At 41.4% G+C, this 23,399-nt stretch overlaps 1 protein-coding gene across 1 annotated transcript; it reads right to left on the bottom strand.

Moving 5' to 3' along the window:
• Positions 1–539: 539 nt before the first annotated feature.
• On the bottom strand, positions 540–18,023 carry LOC310939950 (rabphilin-3A-like; the record flags this gene model as incomplete). The annotated part of the gene is made up of 16 exons (XM_083904833.1): positions 540–670; positions 1,293–1,389; positions 1,521–1,602; positions 1,702–1,856; positions 3,531–3,587; positions 3,683–3,809; positions 3,949–4,058; positions 5,780–5,854; positions 6,035–6,114; positions 10,650–10,823; positions 12,079–12,264; positions 15,177–15,348; positions 15,432–15,515; positions 16,577–16,706; positions 16,798–16,947; positions 17,947–18,023. 16 exons carry the CDS (start codon positions 18,021–18,023, stop codon positions 540–542), a joined length of 1,887 nt encoding a protein of 628 aa, XP_083760959.1.
• Between the last annotated feature and the right edge of the window lie 5,376 nt (positions 18,024–23,399).

Here is a 23,399-nt window from a genome sequence, read left to right as displayed (position 1 = left end):
TGGATGCTCAGAGACACTTTGGTATTGACCAGTATTGAATTTCGTAGCATTTCTCGATACACATGCTTAATTCTGAAGCGATTTAAAAAAAAAAATCGGGAATTGACGATCAGGATTCTGTGTCCCAAAACCAAATATAATAGTCACTTCAGTCTGGTCACCTGAATGTAGCCATAAGTGCACATTTTCTTTTGTTTGCAATATACATTTTCATGGAAAGCAGGATAGTGATAAGACGATGCACGATGCTCCGTGTGCAGCTGTTCAATGACGAATGTCTTCCTCTCATTAATGAAATCTCTAATTCATTTAAGCGGGTGCTTTGTCCCCGAGGCAGATTTAGTATCAGCACAGGAAGGGAAATTGTTAATAAGAAGAGAGGAGACGAGTAGAGTAGAGTACATTAGAGGGAAGGACGGATCAAACACAACAGAATGAAGAAGAAAAAAGTGCTTTTTAAGGAGATGAAGTGAAGAAAAGGGTGGTTTTTTTTGTTGTTTTTTTTAGCTCATGCTGTCGAGGGAGTCGACGAGTCGCGGTTAATCGCTGGCGACGTGATTCTCGTTGACCAGCGTGTGCCAGCGCTCGATCTTCTTGTCCTTGTTCTTCAAACACTCGTACCAGTGCTTCAGCCGCTCGCCTTTGGCGGTGATGCCCAGCTGACAGCCTCCTGTGGCGGGAACAAACACAACAGTGAGGCGTGACGGGGAAAAAGCAGAGGCGATTCTAGAGTCTGTAGGGGCCCTAAGCAAACATTCCCAGGGGGCCCTTCCTTCCAACCAGTGTTCATCACCATTATGTTACAAATAATCTGACGCCAACGAAAAACGTATGATTTCAAAATAATATTTTTTTTTTCGAAATGAATGAAAAGTATGCGGGAAAGATACATGTAAAGAACAATAAAATACTGTAAATAGCTTTTAAAAAACTATATAAACTTAGTAAAAAATACATTACAATGTAAAGAACCCACATTATAAAACAATATATATATGTAGAGCAATAAAATACTGTAAATAACTGAAAAAACATATATAAACTGAGTAAAAAATATATGCATTACACTGTATTAGTATTATTAGGGTGGGGCCCCTTTAGGGAGGTTTCCTACTGAGATGTCATTGTTGTTTAAGGGGGACGGGGAGGCGGCTGCTCACTGCACATTTCAGTAAAAACAGGGCCTCAGGCTCCGAGTGTCGGGGGGGCCCCCTACAGCTCGGGGCCCCAAGCAGTTGCCTGCCCTGCCTGTTCACAAACTGCGCCTCTGAGAGCTAGGACCGAGCGCTTACCGATGTAGTCGTTGGATTTGCCGATATCGTAATCCCACACGGAGATGTCTAAAGACTTCTTGGCCAGTTCGCTGTGTTTGATTTCGTAGCCGAATTCCTGAAATTTCATTAAGACAAAGAAAATATAAATAAATATTTTCAGTACCCACTCTTAACAACACTTAGCAACGCTAGGTTGCTAATGTTTTGCCACAAAAGATCCGATTAGCCTGCACTCCGGACACAAACCTCGTTAAACTCCGGGTTCAAAGTCCTCTTCTTGATTTGCGTTTTGCACTTGGCCTTCTTCCCCATGTCAGGTTTCAGACATCTGTGATTTTTAAATACATATAACACATATATTATTCCATTTAATCAGTTCACGAAATTCCTCCGGATGAACTTCGCTAGCCTATTTTTTTTTACGTACATTTTAACGTATGGGTCAGAGTAGCCGTTAGCATCCATGGCAGCCAGGTGAACGCAGCGGACGACGCCGACGAGGAGGCGGTTCTGCTGGGTGCTGTACATGAGGGAGATCAGAATCCGACCTCGCTCTTCCACCTCTCCGCCGTCTTTCGCTGACTGCGACAAAGCAGAGGCGTAAAAAATGTTTTTAATAACAAGCTAATTTTAAACAAACAGAAATCAAAAAAAATTATTTTCAAAGTTAGCTAACGATTTTACAATACCAATGGGTTCCCACTTCTAACAGCCGTTAACGCAGAGGTTAGCAGAGCAGTGTTTGTCATGGCTAACGACATAGCAAGAGTTGCTAATTTTGCCGTATCCACCAATGTTGGGTTGACTTCATCCGACAAAAAAACAACAATATGGCTCTACAGATGCTAGGGGCGGCTATCGGAGGTTAGCATAGCAGTGTTTGTCAATGCTAACGACATAGCAAGAGTTGCTAATGTTGCTGTGTCCACCAATGTCGACTTTATCCAACAAAAAAGGGTACAAAATGGCTCTATACTTTTAATGGTAGACTCACACATTCATGTCACATGAACGCTCAACTCTAGGTGTGTCTGACAAGATGCTAAGGGTCGGCTATCGGGGGTTAGCAGAGCAGTGTCTGTCATGGCTAACGACATAGCAAGAGTTGCTAATTTTGCCATATCCACTAATGTTGGGTTGAATTTATCCGACAAAAAAAACAACAATATGGCTCTACAGATGCTAGGGTCGGCTATCGGAGGTTAGCATAGCAGTGTCTGTCATGGCTAAGGACATAGCAAGAGTTGCTAATTTTGCTGTGTCCACCAATGTCGACTTTATCCAACAAAAAAGGTAAAAAATGGCTCTATACTTTTAATGTTAGACTCACACATTCATGTCACATGAACGCTCAACTCTAGGTGTGTCTGACAAGATGCTAGGGGTGGATATCGGGGGTTAGCAGAGCAGTGTCTGTCATGGCTAACGACATAGCAAGAGTTGCTAATTTTGCCGTATCCACCAATGTTGGGTTGACTTTATCCGACAAAAAAAACAACAATATGGCTCTACAGATGCTAGGGTCGGCTATCGGAGGTTAGCATAGCAGTGTTTGTCATGGCTAAGGACATAGCAAGAGTTGCTAATTTTGCGGTATCCACCAATGTTGGGTTGACTTTATCCGACAAAAAAAACCCCAATATGGCTCTACAGATGCTAGGGGCGGCTATCGGAGGTTAGCATAGCAGTGTCTGTCATGGCTAACGACATAGCAAGAGTTGCTAATTTTGCCGTACCCACCAATGTTGGGTTGACTTTATCCGACAAAAAAAAAAACAATATGGCTCTACAGATGCTAGGGGCGGCTATGGGAGGTTAGCATAGCAGTGTTTGTCAATGCTAACGACATAGCAAGAGTTGCTAATTTTGCTGTGTCAAAAAACAACAAACCATTGACAACAAGGAGAAACAAGCTGGGGGTTGTGTAGTATTTTGAGCTAAATGCAAAAGTTTGATTTGAATGAATATTTCTGAGTTTGACACTATTAAAGCTAAATTTACAGATATAGGTAGATATGTATCTTTCAAGCCTCATATCAATTATATTAAAATCTAATCAAAACAAGTGATGAATTAAATACTAATCTGCTGATACCAGTTATCTTAAAATGGCAAACATTACTGTGTCAATAGGGTGCTGTCTTTCATTCATTGTTTGACATATCCATAAAATATGTCAGCTGCATTCTTGATAAGACTTTTATAACTCTGCAGGAATCTGCCACGCTTAGACATGTCTGGGAGTAAAGCAGTGACCTCATCTTCGTAGAGAGCGATGCCTCGGGCTCCTCCAGCTGTTGCAGTTCTCTTTGTCTGAGGAGGTGAGATTTCAGGCCGTCAATCAAAACAAAAACACACACAGAAACAAGGACATAATGTTGTTTGAGTCGTGACCGAGTTGAACTCACGGGGACGACTCTCTCCAGACACACGTTGAAGTTCTTCTTCTGGTTCATCTTCAGCTTCTTCAGAGCCACTCGGGTTTCACCGATAAACTCATTGTGCCCAAACTTGTCTTCATCACAGACAGAGAGTCTGAGAGAGAGAGAGAGAGAGAGAGGGGGGGGAATCAAATATCAAATCTTTGATCACACGACGGGATTATACCTTTAAAACAAGTCAAGTGATGGTAGAGACATGAACGTTGACTGAGTGTCTGATGTAAAGCATCCACCTGAGGGTCTTACGCTGCATGTCCTCATCTGTCAGGCCGTGGTAGGTGAGCGTCTCATTCCACACGGGGTTACGGGTGTTTCTCAGAGTCTTTGTGCGCAGCTTGTTGGACTGAGAAAGGGGTTAGATCGAGACAAGGGAAATTAAAATATGTCTCGGAGGGAAAAAATGATGCTCAGTGCTCGAGATCTCGTGACATTCGTGCATTTTTTTTTTTTTTTTGGTTAATCACACGGTGCCGCTCGTGATCAAAGGGAAGCGACTGATCCGAACAAATTAGGGTTGACTCGGTCAACGTCAAATTTCAAAACGTCAAAAAAACTGACGTTAGCTCAATCCGCGGTGGAGGGAAGCAAGAGCTACAGAGAAGTCAAGACCAAACCAACAAGTAAAGGGTGAATTCCAATTCCTTGCTTAACCCTCAGTCTCAAAAATGTTCTCCCTCTAGTCCAAGTTCTGTCCCGATTCTCAGAAAAATTAAGTTGAGGCCAAGTTTAAGGGCTGTATCACCCTCAATATTGAGATTTTCCACGACCAGCCTTGGGAGCAAGGGCTACCCAGAATGCATTGCGTGTTTTGACAGAACAAAGATGGCGTCGAAAGCAGCGAAACGAGTACGCTACAAATGAAGTATTTTCTTTGTTAATAGAGATATAAAAATGATCTTAGTTTAGGCCCATATTATGGATTACTGACGTCATTGTTGCGTAACATTTATTTTTTTATTTTACGATCTTTTGTCAATAGCCGGCCGGTGCGGACAAGCCACAAGTACGGATGACGTAAATGTCTTCTTCTTCTTCTTCTTCTTTTTTGGAGTTGACAGACTGGACGCAGCTTTCCGCGTTATTCTGCCCCCTACAGTCTGAAGACGTATCTGCATTTAAGGGGTGTCCCATTTCTAAGTGACAAAATAACCCTCAACACTTGGTTTTGAGGGTCAGTTAAGATTAAGGGTTGAGCTCGAGGGTTAAGATAGGAATTGGAATTGGCCCCAAGAGTTGACTTTTACCAAGATCAAGACAACAGCGTCACAATAAGACCAAGGCAAAAATATGGACTCATCTCCATGTTGGTCTTGATTTCATCTCAGTCCCTAAAAAGTCATCGTGTCTTGACAAAGCCACGACCACAGAAGTTATCGATTTTTGCCGATTTTTAGGTATCAGCGAAGTCAATGTCGATCGTTTCTCTGTGAGATTCTCCGTTTCCCCCCTCCTCCATCTGATAAAATATAAGAAATATGATAAGAGATACTAAAAAAAAGTGCTAAACATCCGAAACACGAAAAAAAGCTATCTCTATTTTGCATAAAGCAACTAAGTTTTAGTGACTTGGCAACATTTATCAAGTTTCTGAAAACAAAAAAATGCGTCATTTGTAATTATTGGCAGATGAATAAATGAAAATCCTCCAAATTCAGATTATTAAGAAATTAGCAAATATCAGCCCCATTTATATCAATGAAATGGTTTATATCTGGTCTCTGGGACACTGATGTTGAAGTTAGAAGATTTAGGACAATGAGCAGTTTCCTGTCATATTTCATAGATTCTAGATAAAAAAAATTCTGCAAAATCTCCAAAAGCGTATGGTGAGATTTTTAAATCCCCCCCTGTGTCTATTTCCGAGCCCTCATCCTGATTTTTGGACATTTTGTGACATTTGTTGATTTCAACCACAAGGTGTCAGCGTTGAGCTTGCACACAGCCCTCGTCTCAGCGTCTAAAATGACCACCCTTCCTGCGTTTGGTTAGCAGGATATTTAAAAAGGTGATAAATCTTTCATCAGGGGTTAAGAGCTCGGCGTAGGAGAGGCGCGCCCTCCTCACCTTACTGGCCCCCGGCAGCAGATGAAGCTTGATGTAAGGATCTGCCAGTCCGTTTGAGTCCATGGGCTTCAGACCCTGAGGAGAAACACAGCGTCCATCACCTCATCATCATCATCATCATCATCATCAGCAGCAGCAGCAGCAGCAGCAGCAGCAGTGGAGAGCAATTAAGCTAAAGAGCCATTCAGGAGCGTTTTTAACACAATCCACTTGACTGTGATCGTTCCTTTGTGTGAGACAGAGTGAGGTCGGTACCTTTGCTTTGACGATGCTACACTGGAGGCTGTTGCTCTCCTGGTCGTAGTGAAGACTGAACTCCAGAGAGCCAAGTGTGGCTGAAAAGAAAGAAAGAAAGAAAGAAAGAAAGAAGCTCATGAATAATTAATTAACACATTTAAATGGATGGACAAAGGTGACGTCATGAGACAAATGCTCTTTTAATCAAGACTTTAAAGAGACTTAAAGGTGCCGTATGTAAGAATGTGGCCAAAAACGGTTACTACATTCAAATTCAAAACACAGAGGTCTTTTAGGTTTCGTTTTTCTGACGTAACTGGCAACCCGTGGTTGCTCGGCAGCCGAGACTCTACTGACTGCAATGATTGGTAGACGGCGGTAGGTGGCGCCACATGCTCCAAAACATGATTTCAAAACATAAACATGATTTGCAGTCTGCAAATAATGAAAATATTTTGTCTGTACTGTTGTTGTTGGTGAGTTCAGTTTGTTATATGAACATTATTCCTAAGTCTCTGTGACATATTAGGAGGATTTTACGGTTTATTTCATAATGCACCTTTAATGCTCGTGCGGCGGTTTCGCTGTGTTTTCGTGCTACCTCGGCGCCGATTGGTCGTCGCGTCAACGAGAATTATTTGCCAAAGTTGAAGATTTTCAACTCAAGCACTGGAGCGGTTGACGCGGTGTCACACTATTCGCATAATTCGATGAGAAATTCACATCTACGGCGCACAAAAATTCGCACCGCATCCGGTTTTGAACGCAGGTCCTGTGGGTAAGAATTAGTGACATCTAATGGTCAGTCTGCACATTGCAAACCTGGCTCGGGTCAGGACTCGGGGCGAGGTTTTCTGTTGCCGGTACAGATTAGGTCACGACAAACTCCTCTCATGACAAACCTTTTCCCAAAGGTGTTGGCGAACTACGGTGGCCTTCACGTACCAGAAATGACGTAAACCCGCTTTCTCAACTCTCAAATAAATTTTTTTGCATTTTTTATTTATTTTATTTTATTTACCTATGATAACAATAACGACAATCAATTTATTTTTTATTTTTTTAATTAGACCCTACAGTATTTCAGATACAGGACTCTACCAAACGGTTGAGACGTCTGTTCATAATAAACCTGGTTTCCATAATTCATAAAGTACAACATTCAGAAATGAATGATGCATTTTTCAATGACATATAGTGACTTAAAATGTGGTCGACCAAATGGTTGAGTAGTACCTTAAAGGGTTATTCTTAGTTTATGTGCAACCTTGTGGTCATGAAGTGTCATTACGTCACATTAATCTGGACTTAGAATATAATTAATCGACTTGTTTTGTGCGACGAAAAAATGCTGTATGTTATGAATCGGCGCAGAACTAAATGAACTGAATTGAATTATAATTAATTAATGTTGTGCATTTCCACTAATGAGGCCTGATTCCCCCCCACCCCCACCACCACCAGGGGGTGCCAGAACTCCATGGGGGGTCGTGAAGCTGTTAATCAGATCATTTTCATGGCTCAGGAAAAGAGTGAAAGACAGTGGAATCTAAAGTAAATAATCAGACAGAGAGAATTGTGTTCCCAAAATACAGTATATCCGAACACGTACTGTATATCATAAGAATTAGTGTATATATTTAAATGTAGCAGTGGGGGAAATATTGGTCTCACAAGAAAAAAAACGGTCTGTAGCCACTATCTCGTGATAAAGCAACGACGAGGGCGTGCGGTAGAAAACAAATTAAATAAACAACTCTCAAAGGAAGACTTTCAGCAAATTAAGAAGAAAAGTGCTGCCCACACTGCTGGAGCCGTTTCACTGCCTCGCAAAAGCTGTTGGGGACAAAATCATCAAAAGTCAAGATTTTTTATGTAATCGTTAACTTTTCTGGACGGAGATTCAGCAGAAAAAGTGACGACGTGACAGCGAAACTGAGCTCCTGGATTCAGTCAGCAGCCAATCCTCGTCTCTTCTGCGCTGCTATTTTTTGCCACGTTTCACCCCTTCACCAACACGGGGGACTGGATCCAGGACGTGAGGGAATCTATATCCTCAAAGCGCTGCAGCACCTCATATTATTTTGTGCCGCTCCGTGTTCCCAGATCTCAATAAAATAAATTAACAGCCAATGCCCCGGAGAGAGAATACAGGCTGTTTGATGCTGCGGGCGCGGAACATGAAAATGGCATGGCACTATTCTTATAATTAAAACTGGTTTATGGGCTATATATAAAAAAACCCAGACAGTCCATTTAAGAAAAAAGCAATTTTTTTCACAGCAATGTGACAAAATAAAAACAATCCCCCCAATTTACGCTCATTCCCCACAATTACAAGGGCAGAAATGACATTTTAGAAATGGCTCTTCAGGCTCTTTGGACGAGCTCCAGAGATCCTGTGTGGAGATGATCCATCACTGCAGCTCTCCACCGAGCTGGGCCTCATGACAAAGTGTCCAGATGGAAGCTCATCGTCAGTGAAGGACTCGTGAAAGGACCTAAAGAAACTAAGAAACTAGACAAACTCTCTAGACTGGTGACAACAACGCCCAACTGCTGTGGACGACGCTCAGAACTGGACGTACTTGCCGCTGGACATTTTGTAGCATCGCGATACAGGAACTCGTGCGATTTTTAAAATCAAGTCCAAAACAATTGAGACTGAGTCAGGATCAAGACCAAAATATTCAGGGATTGACACAAAGAAAAGACGCAGACCTTTGGGCATTAAGACTGATTTATGACCAAGACCTTCAAAGATCGAGACTATGTCAAGACCAAGACTTTAAGGAACCAAGACCTTCAGAGATCAAGACTACGTCGAGACCAAGACTTTAAGGAACCAAGACCAATACAAAACACAGACTAAACTGGACCGAAGCTGAGTCAAGACCAAGACAAGACCAAGACTTTAAGGAACCAAGACCTTCAGAGATCGAGACTACATCAAGGCCAAGACAAGACCAAGACTTCAAGGAACCAAGTCCTTGAGAGATCGAGACTACGTCAAGACCAAGACTTTAAGGAACCAAGACCTTTAGAGATCGAGTCTACGTCAAGACCAAGACAGGACCAAGACTTTCACCGCTTTGGGGGCGGGACTAGATAAGCTTTGCTTCTCCCGCTGTCCCTTTCGGTCATGTGTATGAATATAAATGATGATGTATGCAGATGTTGATTACTTGTCATGCCCGAAATAAACGATTCATTCATTCATTCATTCATTCAAGAGATCGAGACTATGTCAAGACCAAGACCAGACCATGAATTTAAGGAACCAAGACCTTTAGAGATCGAGACGTCAACACCAAGACAAGACCAAGACTTTAAGGAACCAATACCAATACAAAACAAAGACTAAACTGGACCGAAGCTGAGTCAAGATCAAGACAAAGACTTTTTGGGACTAAGTCTAAGTGAAAAACCAAGACCATGAATTTAAGGAACCAAGACCTTTACAGATCGAGATTACGTCAAGACCAAGACAAGACCAAGACTTTAAGGAACCAAGACCTTCAGAGATCGAGACTACGTCAACACCAAGACAAGACCATGACCTTAAGGAACCAAGACCAATAAAAAAACAAACTGGACCGAAGCTGAGTCAAGATCGAGACAAAGACAAATACTTTTTGGGACCAAGTCTAAGTGAAAAAACAAGACTTTTAGGGATCTAGACCAAGACTTATGGACAGAGATCAGGTCAAGGCAAGACTGGAAGGAATTGAGACTAATTCAAGGCTGACTCAATGACATGATAAGACCAAGACTTTAGACGTTTGTGAATCAAGATCCAGACTTTAAGAAACAACAAAGACTTCTAGGGATTGAGTTTGACACAAAACCAATACTTTTAGAGATCTAGACCAAGACAAGACCAAGACTTTTATGGACAGAGACCAAGTCAAGCTCAAGACTTAAGGGATCAAAACAAAGGCAAGTCATAGACTTTAGTGAATCAGAGATGATGACAATACTTAGATTTTTAGGCCATGGCTGCATCTAAAGAAACAAGCCTTATTTATTATTTCCCACAACACAAAATGCCTCTTTTTACCGTTTAAATCGATAAGTGAGTAAAATACTTCAGTGGTTCGGAACAAAAACCGTGTGAAAGAGAAAAAGGGAAGACGTCTCATGCTTCCTGGACTGCACTGCAGCTTCTGTTTCGTCATCGATTAAGCGATTCACATCCTGATACACTTTCCCTTCCGCTGACTCCCTTGCATATTGATTTCCACGCTTCGACAACATACGGTGCTTATCATCTGTCATTTTCCACCCGCTTCACCAAAAGCTGCAGGAACAATACTCGCCGTTTGCTCGGGCTATTGGTTATTTTATCGATATGATGTATTAGCGGTCGGCTAAAAGGCCAAATCTAGCGTCAGCAGAGAATGACTCGGCGGTGGGGGGGGGGGGGATCATGAATGCTGCCAAATTAAGAGCACCAACGCCCGATACTGTGCAGACATTACACCCACATTATTTTATTTTTATTTACATAATAAATGCCCCATCTGGTGCAACTTTTCCTGCAATTATCGAAACAAAACGTGATTAATGTCTAAGGCTAAACGAGTTACAATTAAACTGGATCACGAGCAGAATAAACAGATGGTTCACTCACTGGCTTCATCCGAGTCGTAGTCGTTGGCCTCCTCCTCGTCATCGGCTGGAGGAGGCTGCTGTCGGGCCGGGACGGAGCCGTAGGAGGCGGGCTGCCTCCTCTCCTCCCTCACCACAGGTGGCGCTCTCTGCTCGGCGCCAGAGGAGAACGCACCTCCGTCTGCCGCCATTGAACCTGCAACCACGGTCAAGTCATGTGTCACTGGACTTGTGATCATGATACACGGTATTTTCTCACGTTGATCAATGTAAATATTCATCACTTGAATTTAAATCAAAATCAAACTTCACAGAGGAATCACATATAAACATGTACTCCCTTATCCACCGAGTGATCATGAATTCAAAAACCAAAAATTAATGTGAAGAGGATGTTGATTTTAATATTTTGCTAATGATGCAAATTTGATGAGAATCCTAACTTAAGTTTAAAAAAAACAAACAGAGATTTAATTAATTCATTAATTAATTAAACTTTAATTAATATAAAATAGTTTATTTACAAATAAAATAATGGCATGCGGTAGCACATGTAGTGTTTGCTGTTAGCAGCACTAGCAAAGCTTGCTAGCAAAAAGATAGATAGACCTAGTTAATTATACTGACCTAACTACTTAGCTTGATAGTTAGCTCGATACATAGCTAGCTAGCTTGATATTTGTATCTAGTCATCTATATTAGTTAACAACTTAAAGGTGCCATATGTAAGAATGTGGCCAAAAACGGTTACTACATTCAAATTCAAAATACCGAGGTCTTTTAGGTTTCGTTTTCTGACGTAACTGGCAACCCGTGGTTGCTCGGCAGCTGAGACTCTACTGACTGCAATGATTGGTAGACGGCGGTAGGTGGCGCCACATGCCAAAACATGATTTCAAAACATAAACATATATTTTTTTTTAATGCAAATATTTTCTCTGTACTGTTGTTGTTGGTGAGTTCAGTTTGTTATATGAACATTATTCCTGAGTCTCTGTGACATATTAGGAGGATTTTATGATTTATTACATAATGCACCTTTAACTAGATAGTTAGCTCAAGCTAGCTAGCTCAATAGATTGTGAGATAGAGCTACAGTAGACTTACTATATTTTGCTAACTACTTACCTAGATACAGTACATAGCTAGTTAGCTTGATACATACCTCGATAGACAGATAAAGCTTTAGTGCTGGTTTTACACTGTGGCTAATGCTAGTGCTGCTAACAGCAGACAAAACCACTACTTTGAAGCTAACTTGCAGTGTTTGTGCTAGCATGAGTCAGCATTTTCATACTCAGCGGTGCAGGGATGTCTGCAAAACAGCTTTTCAACAACTTCACCTTCCTCCTCAGCAACTCAGACAAACTGATTCGTCCAAAGTTTAAGTTTTAAATAACACAACTGGTTGTGTGTTCTGTCTTTAAGAAACAAGCCAAACTTCCTCTCACCCTGCTGGGCCATGGCGACCGACGCAGCAGACTGAGGCCTGGAGCTCTGAACAGGAACCATCTTCTTCATCACCACTTGACTTCCCTGTCCCGCCTCTAGAGGGCCAGCTCCGCCGGTCGCCATCGGCGCGGCTGGCGGTTTCGGAGCCACAGGTGGGTAACCAGCACGGCCATGAGGCTCTGGGCCTACGAATAACCAACAATACAGTCAACACACAGGCTCACACGTGTCCTCATATTATGACTTTTGAATCTAAAGTTTGAGAGTATCCCTGAGTCATGAAATGAGACAGAAGAAAAGTTGAAGGACAAAATTACAACAACAACAACAACAATATACAGATTCTGCCAGACTGCGGCGACCTACACGTCAGGGAATTTGAGCGCTATGAAAAGCCAAATTTGAGACGATGCAAGAACAAAGACTTCCAGCCCCAAAACAGCACAAGGAGTTCACGACTGACAGCACATCAACAAAGGATTCAGTTAATCGCTTAACAAACTTCTGTCATGGACAAACTTTAGCCAAACACTATTTTAGGATTCTGGAAAATGATTCAAGTATCAGTTTGTTTCATGTCCTTTTAATGAATATCCCACACAAACAATAACTCAACCAGAAAAGCCAATATGTATGATTTTGATTGCAAATCTTATATAAAGGGAGTGGTGCAATCAGGGCATGAGCGAACTAAGCCGCTGCTTAGGGCCCCGTGACCACTAGAGGGCCCCCAAGAACAATTAACTAAAAAAAATAAATAGTTTATAGTAGTTTATTTAGAATTTCTTACCAAAGGTTTTAAAGGTTTTTTTTAAACTGATTTAGCCAAATATTAAAGGTGCATTATGTAATAAATCTAAAGCAACACCTACTGCCGTCTACCAATCATTGCAGTCAGTAGAGTCTCAGCTGCCGAGCAACCACGGGTTGCCAGTTACGTCAGAAAACCAAACCTAAAAGACCTCTTTTTTCATTATTTGAATGTAGTAACCGCTTTTGGCCACATTCTTACACATGGCACCTTTAAGTATTTGTTTGTTTATTTTATTTAATGCTGTGTTTTTTACATATAAAAGTCAAATCTTTGTATTACAGGAGTGTATTTTGAATACAAAGATTGTGCACATTTTTAGATTTTCAGACCGTAATATCTTAACATTTTCGTTATAAACCGTTTGTTTTTATGTATTGATTCTCTGTGTCGCCAGTAGGGGGAGTTGCTGATTTTGCCCAATATTAAATGAACGATTTTTCTGCAAGTTTGCAAATCTGGTGCCAAACGCCAAAAAGTTCTCACATTTAGTTTTACAAGCGTATTCGTGACAGAGTAGAATAAGTAGAATACCTTTAGTACAGTAGGTGTGTGAATGATCAATAATCATTATTATTGGGCCCCAAAATCCCATTTTGCTTACGGCCCCATGGAGGCTTGGGCCGGCCCTGGGTGCAATTATCCTTCACTTCTTTCCGTGTCTTACGGCGATGATGTCCTTCTTGCATTTCTTGTCTTGTGGTTTTGTGATTTCACGATGATTCCTACATGAATAATGTAGCGACACCGAGTCTGACAAAAAATGTCCTCAAGGGAACGATAAAGAGGAAAATATCGAATGCAATATCAGGTTGTACAAACTGACAAACGCTAAGGTTACACAGACCGGCAAGCATTTACTATCAATAAACGCCGACTGAATTAATCTATTTTGACGCTCGATGAATTGGTTCGAGGTTCCTGGTTTTTTTTTCGACGCGGTCCACGTGACCCGGTTCCCCGAGGGAGACGCACTCGCATAATCAGAGAACCACTCCTGCTGCAGTGGAACCTGTGAGACTCTCGCTCTCTCTTTCCTCTGCAGACTTTTGATGTTGCAGCTTTTCCCGTTTCCCGCTAAGACGTTGACCTACATACATTACAACGAGCTGTGGCAGCCCAATACTTTACATATGCAGCTGGTGGCGTGATATCGCCCCCTGCCTGTCTGCTACAGCTCCCGTCTACACGTTGTGGATAAGCGTTGCACAGGTTTCTGTGATCGTGCCAGAACCACGATCACTGCACTGGGACTGCAGGCTCTTGCCGCGTCCCAGCACGCAACCTTTCCGACAGCTTAATTGAGCTCCTCATCCGCACTCGGTACAGCCGGTTTATTCACCATTTTGACATTTTGCCTGCAAACTGTGTGAATGCTTTAGTTTGGTGCTGTGGTCTGTTGCGCCACCTACTGCCAACCACCCAACAACACAACTTGTAGCACCTCAACACACACAGGTTGTCTCCAGAATCAGTCAAAGACGGGGGGGGGAACGAGCATTACAGTAAAGTAAAAAGCCCCAGTACCCTTCTCAAAAACGTATCAACTAGACAAGAAGGAAAATGACAGTCTACAGTGGAGATGAGACCTAGTTAATTATACTGACCTAACTACTTAGCTTGATAGTTAGCTCGATACATAGCTAGCAAGCTTGATATTTGTATCTAGTCATCTATATTAGTTAACAACTTAACTAGATAGTTAGCTCAAGCTCGCTAGCTCAATAGATTGTTAGATAGAGCTACAGTAGACTAACTATATTTTGCGAACTACTTACCTAGATACAGTACATAGCTAGTTAGCTTGATACATAGCTTGACAGACAGACAGATAAAGCTTTAGTGCTGGTTTCGTTTTCTGACGTAACTGGCAACCCGTGGTTGCTCGGCAGCTGAGACTCTAATGACTGCAATGATTGGTAGACGGCGGTAGGTGGCGCCACATGATGCCAAAACATGATTTCAAAACATAAACATGATTTGCAGTCTGCAAAAAATATATTTTTTAATGCAAATATTTTGTCTGTACTGTTGTTGTTGGTGAGTTCAGTTTGTTATATGAACATTATTCCTGAGTCTCTGTGACATATTAGGAGGATTTTATCATTTATTACATAATGCACCTTTAAAAGTGAATAATTCTGGTTCTGGATCATTAGAGATTACCATCATCAACAATTGTCAACATTCTGTAACTCATTGGGTCACTGATGCTGCTCATATTACTGTGTTGTCAGAATTTGTCCCCACATTAATAAGAGATAAAGTCATTTTGCTTGAACGTACCTGCAGGTTGAGTCGCGTCTCCTCTGGCCGCCGCAGCAGCCGGTTTCTCGCGAGACGCCGCCGCCGCCGCCGCCTCCTTGGCTCCCGCCTCTTTTTTAGTTAATGGCATTGGTGACGGCAAGAAATGCTTCGGGAAACCTTTAAAGAACCAGGCGCCGGACCTCTTCCACACCTGAGGGGGGAAAGACTTCCATCCATAAAGTGTCCAATAAACAAACCCCATTTAAGGTTTTTTTGTTTGGGCGACGTCCTCACCTCTCGCTGTTCCCGGCAGATCTTGCAGAGCCACACGGCGCGAGGGCGACTGCCGCACTGTGTGCCGCACTTACTGCACATGCTCTGCACAAAGACGAGAGGAGACGTTATTAACGCAAGAATCAATTATTGTTACGCGTTAATGCGCGTTAACGCACGGCGCGTTTCCATGACGACTGACCGGGAAAAAGACACGCATGACGTCATGTTTTACGTGCCGCGAGAACGGAATCCAGGCACCGTTTACCAGTTAGCTTCGTTAGCCAGAGTCCAGAGTCACGTAAACATGACGTCATGAAAAAGTGCGAAACGCGTATTGCGTTAATGCCGTTAAACGCCATTGACGCGTTAACGTGTGACGGCACTATTTACAAATGTAAAAAATTGCATGCTGTAGCACATGTAGTCTCTGTTGTTAGCAGCACTAGCAAAGCTAGCAAGCTTTTAGATAGATAGACCTCGCTAAGTATACTGAGCTAACTACTTAGCTTGATAGTTAGCGTGATACATAGCTAGCTAGCTCGATATTTTTTTATCTAGTTATCTATATAATACAATATAATACAAATAAAACATAATTCCTTGGCTTTTTATGCTGTTTATCCATGTTTGGCTCAAAAAAGAGAAGAATATTAGGCCAAACATCTACATTTATCTCACTACAGCATTAGTTAGTTGTGTATAATTTGTGTTTTTAAATGAAAGCTTTTGCAAAAGTGTCTTATTATTAGTATTATTATTATATTTAATTCAGAAACACATTTTTGGAACATTGTGTCTCGTTAAATAATAAAAACAGAGAAGAAAATAAAGCACATAAAATGTTTTTTTATGATAAAATAATATTATTAATGGATAAAAATAGAGCAAAAATTATCTTGAAATACATTGATTTTTCATAAAATAATCTCGACAATGCAGACAAACGGTAAACAAATTATGTTTAAATGAGAAAAAATGCAAAAATGTACTTTTTTGGGGGGTAAAAATGATCTATACTGACAAGAAACAGTGAAAAATCACACTAAAAAGTCTCCAATAAATCATCAAACATCCCAATTCTTCTTAGAGTCATTGCTTATAGCAGTTTGTGACTCCAGGTGTGAAGCATTAGTGAAATCATGGATCACATCCAGAGTTCTTACCTTTTTGCAGTCCTCACACACCACACCAGTGACGCCGTGGGAGTTGAGCTGCTCTCCACACAGCAGACAGCGGGAAACTCCGTCTCCACACACCGTCTTCTTCATGTCGTCCAGACGGTTTATCAAACGCCTGCGAACCAAAATTTCACAAAAAAATTTTTTTTTTACTTTCAACTTCACCACGTTTCAAATAAAGGTGTTTCCGTTGTACCAACTCTTACCCGATCCTCTCCTGCTCCATGGCCTCCATCTTCTCAGCACGGGCGATCACACTGTTTATAATCTCTTTCTCCTCGTCTGTCAGGTCTGGACCGGAACCAGAACCAGAACCAGGACCAGGACCTGGACCGGGCTGTGTGGTCCAGTTGCCCCTGGAAACGTCAAATTTGTGTTATCGTGAGAACTAAAGTGTCCTGTGATGGGTTTTAAAGGATGCTTCATATGGACTAAAACTGTAGTTTTGTTGGAGCAGCAGTGGAGAAAAAAACGCTGTTGTTAGTTTTTCATGGTAGAGAATAACATATATGTAAGTGGAAGTAGACGAATTAATCTGTATTTATTATATATTTAAAGGTGCCATATGTAAGAATGTGGCCAAAAACTGTTACTACATTCAAATTCAAAATACCGAGGTCTTTTAGGTTTCGTTTTCTGACGTAACTGGCAACCCGTGGTTGCTCGTTAGCTGAGACTCTACTGACTGCAATGATTGGTAGACGGCGGTAGGTGGCGCCAAAACATGTATTGTTGTTGTTGGTGAGTTCAGTTTGTTATATGAACATTATTCCTGAGTCTCATATTAGGAGGATTTTATGGCCAGTTGGTTTAGATTTATTACATAATGCACCTTTAAATTTGTAAGAATTTCTTAAAAATTATGAATTTATGTTGTCAGAAAACAAAATTTTGCCGCTAAAATGTAACTTTATATACATAAAATGTTATTTTCTGTTATATTATGACATGTTTCATGTATTTAATTCCAAGTTTATACATTAGTTTTGTTGAAAACACAAAAATATATACTCGCACTACACATTCAATAACTGGTTACTGAAGATTTGTTATATTCTTAATCAGAAAATCGTCTAAATATAAGAAAAATTAGAAAAATTCATATATGTCAACCTCTACAGTGAATGTGTATTCACAGCATCAACACATGACGCAGCAGTCTTAAACAGTGACTCAGCACAAACACAGACAATAATAAGGTGATCACTTACTGTTCTTTCTCACTGGTGTCAAAGACGGAACGTCATAAAAGTGCAGTAAAAAAAAACAAAGACGGAGACAGTTTAGTTTAGCGTTAAAGTTATAATAATAACAACGACAACAACAACAACAGAAAAAAGCCTTGTCACACTTACCCAGAATGCTGCATGTTCCTCTGCCTGTCGTTGGACATCCAGCGATCTGAGCTGCTGCTCAGCACAGTGTCCGTCATGCTGCGCCGTCGCACGCTCTGCTTCTGAAAGAAAACGCAAACGCAGGCAACGTCAACGTCATCTCACGCTTCATTTGCAGAGCGTGTTTAAAACCCGCCGCGATCGTGACTCTTCCAGTGACGACACTCTCGTCAGAGCAAAAAAAAAACCCACCAGGTATCACGAGAGTGGAGTCAAGCCCTGCCAGAACTGTGCAGTGCAGTGGAGTGGAGTGCCACAAGGCTCAATCCTGGGGCCCCTACTGTTCTCTTTGTGTCTGCTTCCACTGAGCAAAAGCATGATGCCGTTTTCTATTTTTATGCAGACGATTGTCGGATGTGTGTTCCCATTGAATGGTGAACAATGTCGCGTTTAAATGCGCTTTATAATTAAATTGGATCGGATTGAATAACAGCAGCAAACGACAGGAATACGACGTGCTATTGCACCACTTGCCGCACACAAATCACCCAAGTGATATAATCATGTTCGCGCGTAACGTTGAACGCAAAAACTCTAAGGTTCACGCCCATTTTACCTTAGTTGCCACCAAATTCAAGGACTTTCCAGGACCAATTCGCCTCAGATTCAAGCACCGAATGGCAGGGCCGAAATGCATCTTCACAACAGAGAACTTCTCCTGTTTCTTTGTTCAGACTCGTATCGAGACGTATCTCGTACATCAGGACGTCGTCCCTAAAAATACCGAGATATTATTTATAAGCATCATTTTGTCCAGGCCCCCCCGCTGTCGAGAGATAAAAGCTGAAAACACACTCGCAGCTCACACTTTCATCATTAGTGCTGCTGAGTGTTTGTTCACTCTGCGACTGTGAAAGCTTATCTGCAGTCGTCGAGCGCATTAAACACTCAGACGGCACCGAATTTAGACTCAAAGACGGCAAATGATCCAAAGATAAAAATGTAATATAATATTTTTTTAAAGTCGTTAACGTTGGCTTGTATTCACGTTGTGTGTAAGAATGCCAATAACTAAGCACAGGGTTCCCACAGGTCCTTGAAATCCTTGAAAGCGCTTGAATTTAGCGCAAGAAAGAAGTGAAGTCGAATGAATTCCGGTTGTTACGACGCCACCTACTGTTTCACGGCCTGCATTGCTTGACGTACGCAGACTAGCCCTACGCAGTGTCCACTCACTGTCTATCTCTTTCTGGCGTTGAGGTGAGATTCCGTGCAGAACAATGAGAGAGTAAAGCCAAGCAAGAGAGCGCAAAGGATGACGTGATGCCTTGGAAATGAAAATTCCAAAATAATTTCTCACAAACATTGATTTTGACCAAGATCCCAAGAAACAATCACTTCCACCTCCTATCGTCACCTTTTACTGGGCACATTTGCGCCTTGAATTTGAGGATAATTGGTCCTGGAAAGTCCTTGAATTTGAGGGGAATTGGTCCTGGAAAGTCCTTGAAATTGAGGGGAATTGGTCCTGGAAAGTCCTTGAATTTTAGGGGAATTGGTCCTGGAAAGTCCTTGAATTTGAGGGGAATTGGTCCTGGAAAGTCCTTGAATTTTAGGGGAATTGGTCCTGGAAAGTCCTTGAAATTGAGGGGAATTGGTCCTGGAAAGTCCTTGAATTTTAGGGGAATTGGTCCTGGAAAGTCCTTGAATTTGAGGGGAATTGGTCCTGGAAAGTCCTTGAATTTTAGGGGAATTGGTCCTGGAAAGTCCTTGAAATTGAGGGGAATTGGTCCTGGAAAGTCCTTGAATTTGAGGGGAATTGGTCCTGGAAAGTCCTTGAATTTGAGGGGAATTGGTCCTGGAAAGTCCTTGAATTTGAGGGGAATTGGTCCTGGAAAGTCCTTGAATTTTAGGGGAATTGGTCCTGGAAAGTCCTTGAATTTTAGGGGAATTGGTCCTGGAAAGTCCTTGAATTTTAGGGGAATTGGTCCTGGAAAGTCCTTGAATTTGAGGGGAATTGGTCCTGGAAAGTCCTTGAATTTGAGGGGAATTGGTCCTGGAAAGTCCTTGAATTTGAAATTCCAAAATAATTTCTCTGTCTCACCAAAGACAAGTGACAAAGACTGACTTTGACAAAGATCCCAAGAAACAAGCACTTCCACCTCCTATCGTCACCCTTTACTGGGCACATTTTGCACCTTGAATTTGAGGGGAATTGGTCCTGGAAAGTCCTTGAATTTGAAATTCCAAAATAATTTCTCTGTCTCACCAAAGACAAGTGACAAAGACTGACTTTGACAAAGATCCCAAGAAACAAGCACTTCCACCTCCTATCGTCACCCTTTACTGGGCACATTTGCGCCTTGAATTTGAGGGGAATTGGTCCTGGAAAGTCCTTGAATTTGATGTCAACTAAGGTCAAATGTATTCATCGATGGCGTGACCTTAGATTTTGCTTTTTAAACGTCACAAACAGATCGAAAACCACCTCCGTCCGGAAAATCTGGAAAGACTAATCCACGTTTTCGTCACCTTCACGGCTGGATTATTGCGACTCCTCGTGAATCCGCACAGATAACGTAAAAAAAAGAAGCGGATTTGTTCGGTTTATTACGCGACGCTAACTTCTGTAGCTGTGGAACCAGTGAAAGGAAACTGTGACTCGTCTCTGAGTCTCACACAACAGTCATCATCATCATCTCTGCTGGCCGAGTTCATATCATGCGCTCTTTAATCTGCGTCATCCGTGACAACGACCGTCGTAATCTTTCCTCCTGGAGACGATGATTCAGTCAGGATGAGGCTTCGTCTACGTCTTCGTCATCTTCTTCTTCTTCTCGCTCCCTGACGCTAAATGTCATGTTGCAGACTAAGTGGCGTGTCCGTCATCAGAGTGAGTGTTGAACACAGAGCGTATGAACACATGAAGAACACCAGCATGAGGAGGAGGTGAGGATGGATTTAGAACATACATAATCCACACGTATGAACACACGTGTTCTCCACTTATTTTTAGAAACACGTGTGTAGAGAAACACGTTTTTCCCCGTGGATCTGTGCACCAGATTACACTAGAGTCGACTAGATTAGACTGGATTATTCGGCAAGACTGGGATAGATCACATTAGACGAGACAAGAGGGTACAAGAACAGATTAGATTAGATTTGTCCGAAGCAGAACAGACTACGTTATGTAGATTAAATTAGGCCGGATTACCTTAGAACCAGACTGGATTAGTTGAGACGAGCCTGGATTAGATTTGACACAATGAGATATGACCCAACTAGGTCAGACAATAACAGATTAGACTGTATTAGTCTGGACAAGATGAGACAAGAACTGATTAGATTAGACTGAATTAGCATAGACAACATTAGACTAGGAGAGATTAGGCCAGATTGCATCGGATTTGACAAAACTAGATTAGATAAAAAGACAAGACTAGGATAGATCACATTAGACGAGACAAGACGGTACAAGAACAGATTAGATTCGATTCGTCTGAAGCAGAACAGACTACGTTATGTAGATTAAATTAGGCCGGATTACCTTAGAACAAGACTGGATTAGTTGAGACGAGCCTGGATTAGACTTGACACAATGAGATATGATATCGACTAGATCAGACAACACCATATTAGACTAGGACTGACTGTATTAGTCTGGACAAGATGAGACAAGAACAGATTAGATTAGACTCAATTAGCGTAGACTACATTCGACTAGAAGAGATTAGGCTAGATTGCATCAGATTTGACAAAACTAGATTAGATAAAACTAGATTAAATCTAGACGAGATCAGACTCGGAACACGATTAGAATATATCTGACTGGACTAGATCAGACAGAACTAGGATTATATGAGGACTGGACAAGACGAGACAACTCGCTAACTCTGGTTGTCCTGGATTATAGATTATATTGGACAAAGTGACACTAAGTAATGCTTCACAACGATTCCCTCGCCGTCTTTTGAAGAAGGAAACACTTCTGAAACGGGGTTAACGAGAATCGGAGATCGATCGAATACCACAAGTGGTTTCAGGTTAATTTGTCGTTGGTCTCCTCTTCCTCCTCCTCCTCCTCCTCCTCCTCCTCCTCCTCCTCCTCCTCCTCCTCGTCCATTTGTCATTTTTGAGGCCTGGGGCTAAAACACCCTCACTACATAATGGAGGTCACCTCAAAGTGCTGGTCCCTCAGTCAGGTTAACTTAAGGCCAATCGCTGAGTCTCCCTGGATTCACTTCAGCACTTTTTTACTCCGGACCATTTTCAAAAGGTGCTGACGCTCGGTGAGATTACACGCTTGATTTTCACAGCAGAGATTAGCGATTTAATAATCCTGGTGAAAGTCCACACACTGTTTTTTTTTTACTCTTGAGTGACCATTAATGCTGCGACAAACGGTGGTTTGATTAAAAGAGATAATCGAATGTTTATCGACATGAAAAACGCAAAAGTGGTGTTTTGAGATCTTCCCCAGTCCCGTGCTAACATTTCAGGCGCTCACAAAACGCTGTTTCCGCGTTAAGATAAAAAACTTAGACTCATTGACAACCAGTATATAAAATAAATTACATTTTAAATAAAAAAATTTTTTTAAGAAAGCCGTGGACAAAAAGAATTGCAGCCTGAAAACACTTTCCCTCCAGTTTTCTGTTCAGGAGTTAGCCACAGTTAGCATAGCTTTGGTTTGCTAGCCAGCGTAGGTTTTCTGTAATTTTTTAACCAAGAAAATCTGGCATGTAATTGAAAGAAATGGTTATTTTTCTTGATTAAGCTAATTTGAAGCATTTATATGTTAATTTCAAGAATAATCATTCGTCATTAGACACCAGAAACATTCTTATTTTCTTTGTCGCTCGTAATTAAACCTTAATGTTAGCTGTATTATTTTTCCTCCTTCCTTGACAATAATGTTCTGCAGTGTATATAACAGAATAAATTCAATTAAAAAATGTGTAAAACGCACTGAATTTTTTTTTACTTGAACGTCAAATAAAATCCATATTGCAGCGTTAAAAATAATTGGAGGAGAATAAGACTTTCCCTCCAGTTTTCTGTTCGGGAGTTAGCCACAGTTAGCATAGCTTTGGTTTGCTAGCCAGCGGAGATTTTCTGTCCTTTTTTAACCAAGAAAATCTGGCATGTAATGGAAAGAAATGGTTATTTTTCTTGATTAAGCTAATTTGAAGCATTTATATGTTCATTTCAAGAATAATCATTTGTCATTAACATTAAACCTTAATGTTAGCTGTATTATTTTTCCTCCTTCCTTGACAATAATTTCCTGCAATGTATATAAGAGAATAAAGTAAATCAACAAAATGTGTACAACGCACTGTATTTTCTTTGACTTGAACGTCAAAAAAAAAATCCATATTGCCGAGTTAAAAAGAATTGCAGGAGAATGTTTCATATCTTCATTTCCACCATCTGTCCTGGCTGCAGCTCACAGTGTTTTATATATTAAG

Source organism: Microchirus variegatus (genome assembly GCF_963457635.1).
Source record: "Microchirus variegatus genome assembly, chromosome: 18".
NCBI lineage: Eukaryota > Metazoa > Chordata > Actinopteri > Pleuronectiformes > Soleidae > Microchirus > Microchirus variegatus.
The sequence above is the reverse complement of the archived record's forward strand: the minus strand, read 5'-3'. Positions and strand labels throughout refer to the sequence as shown.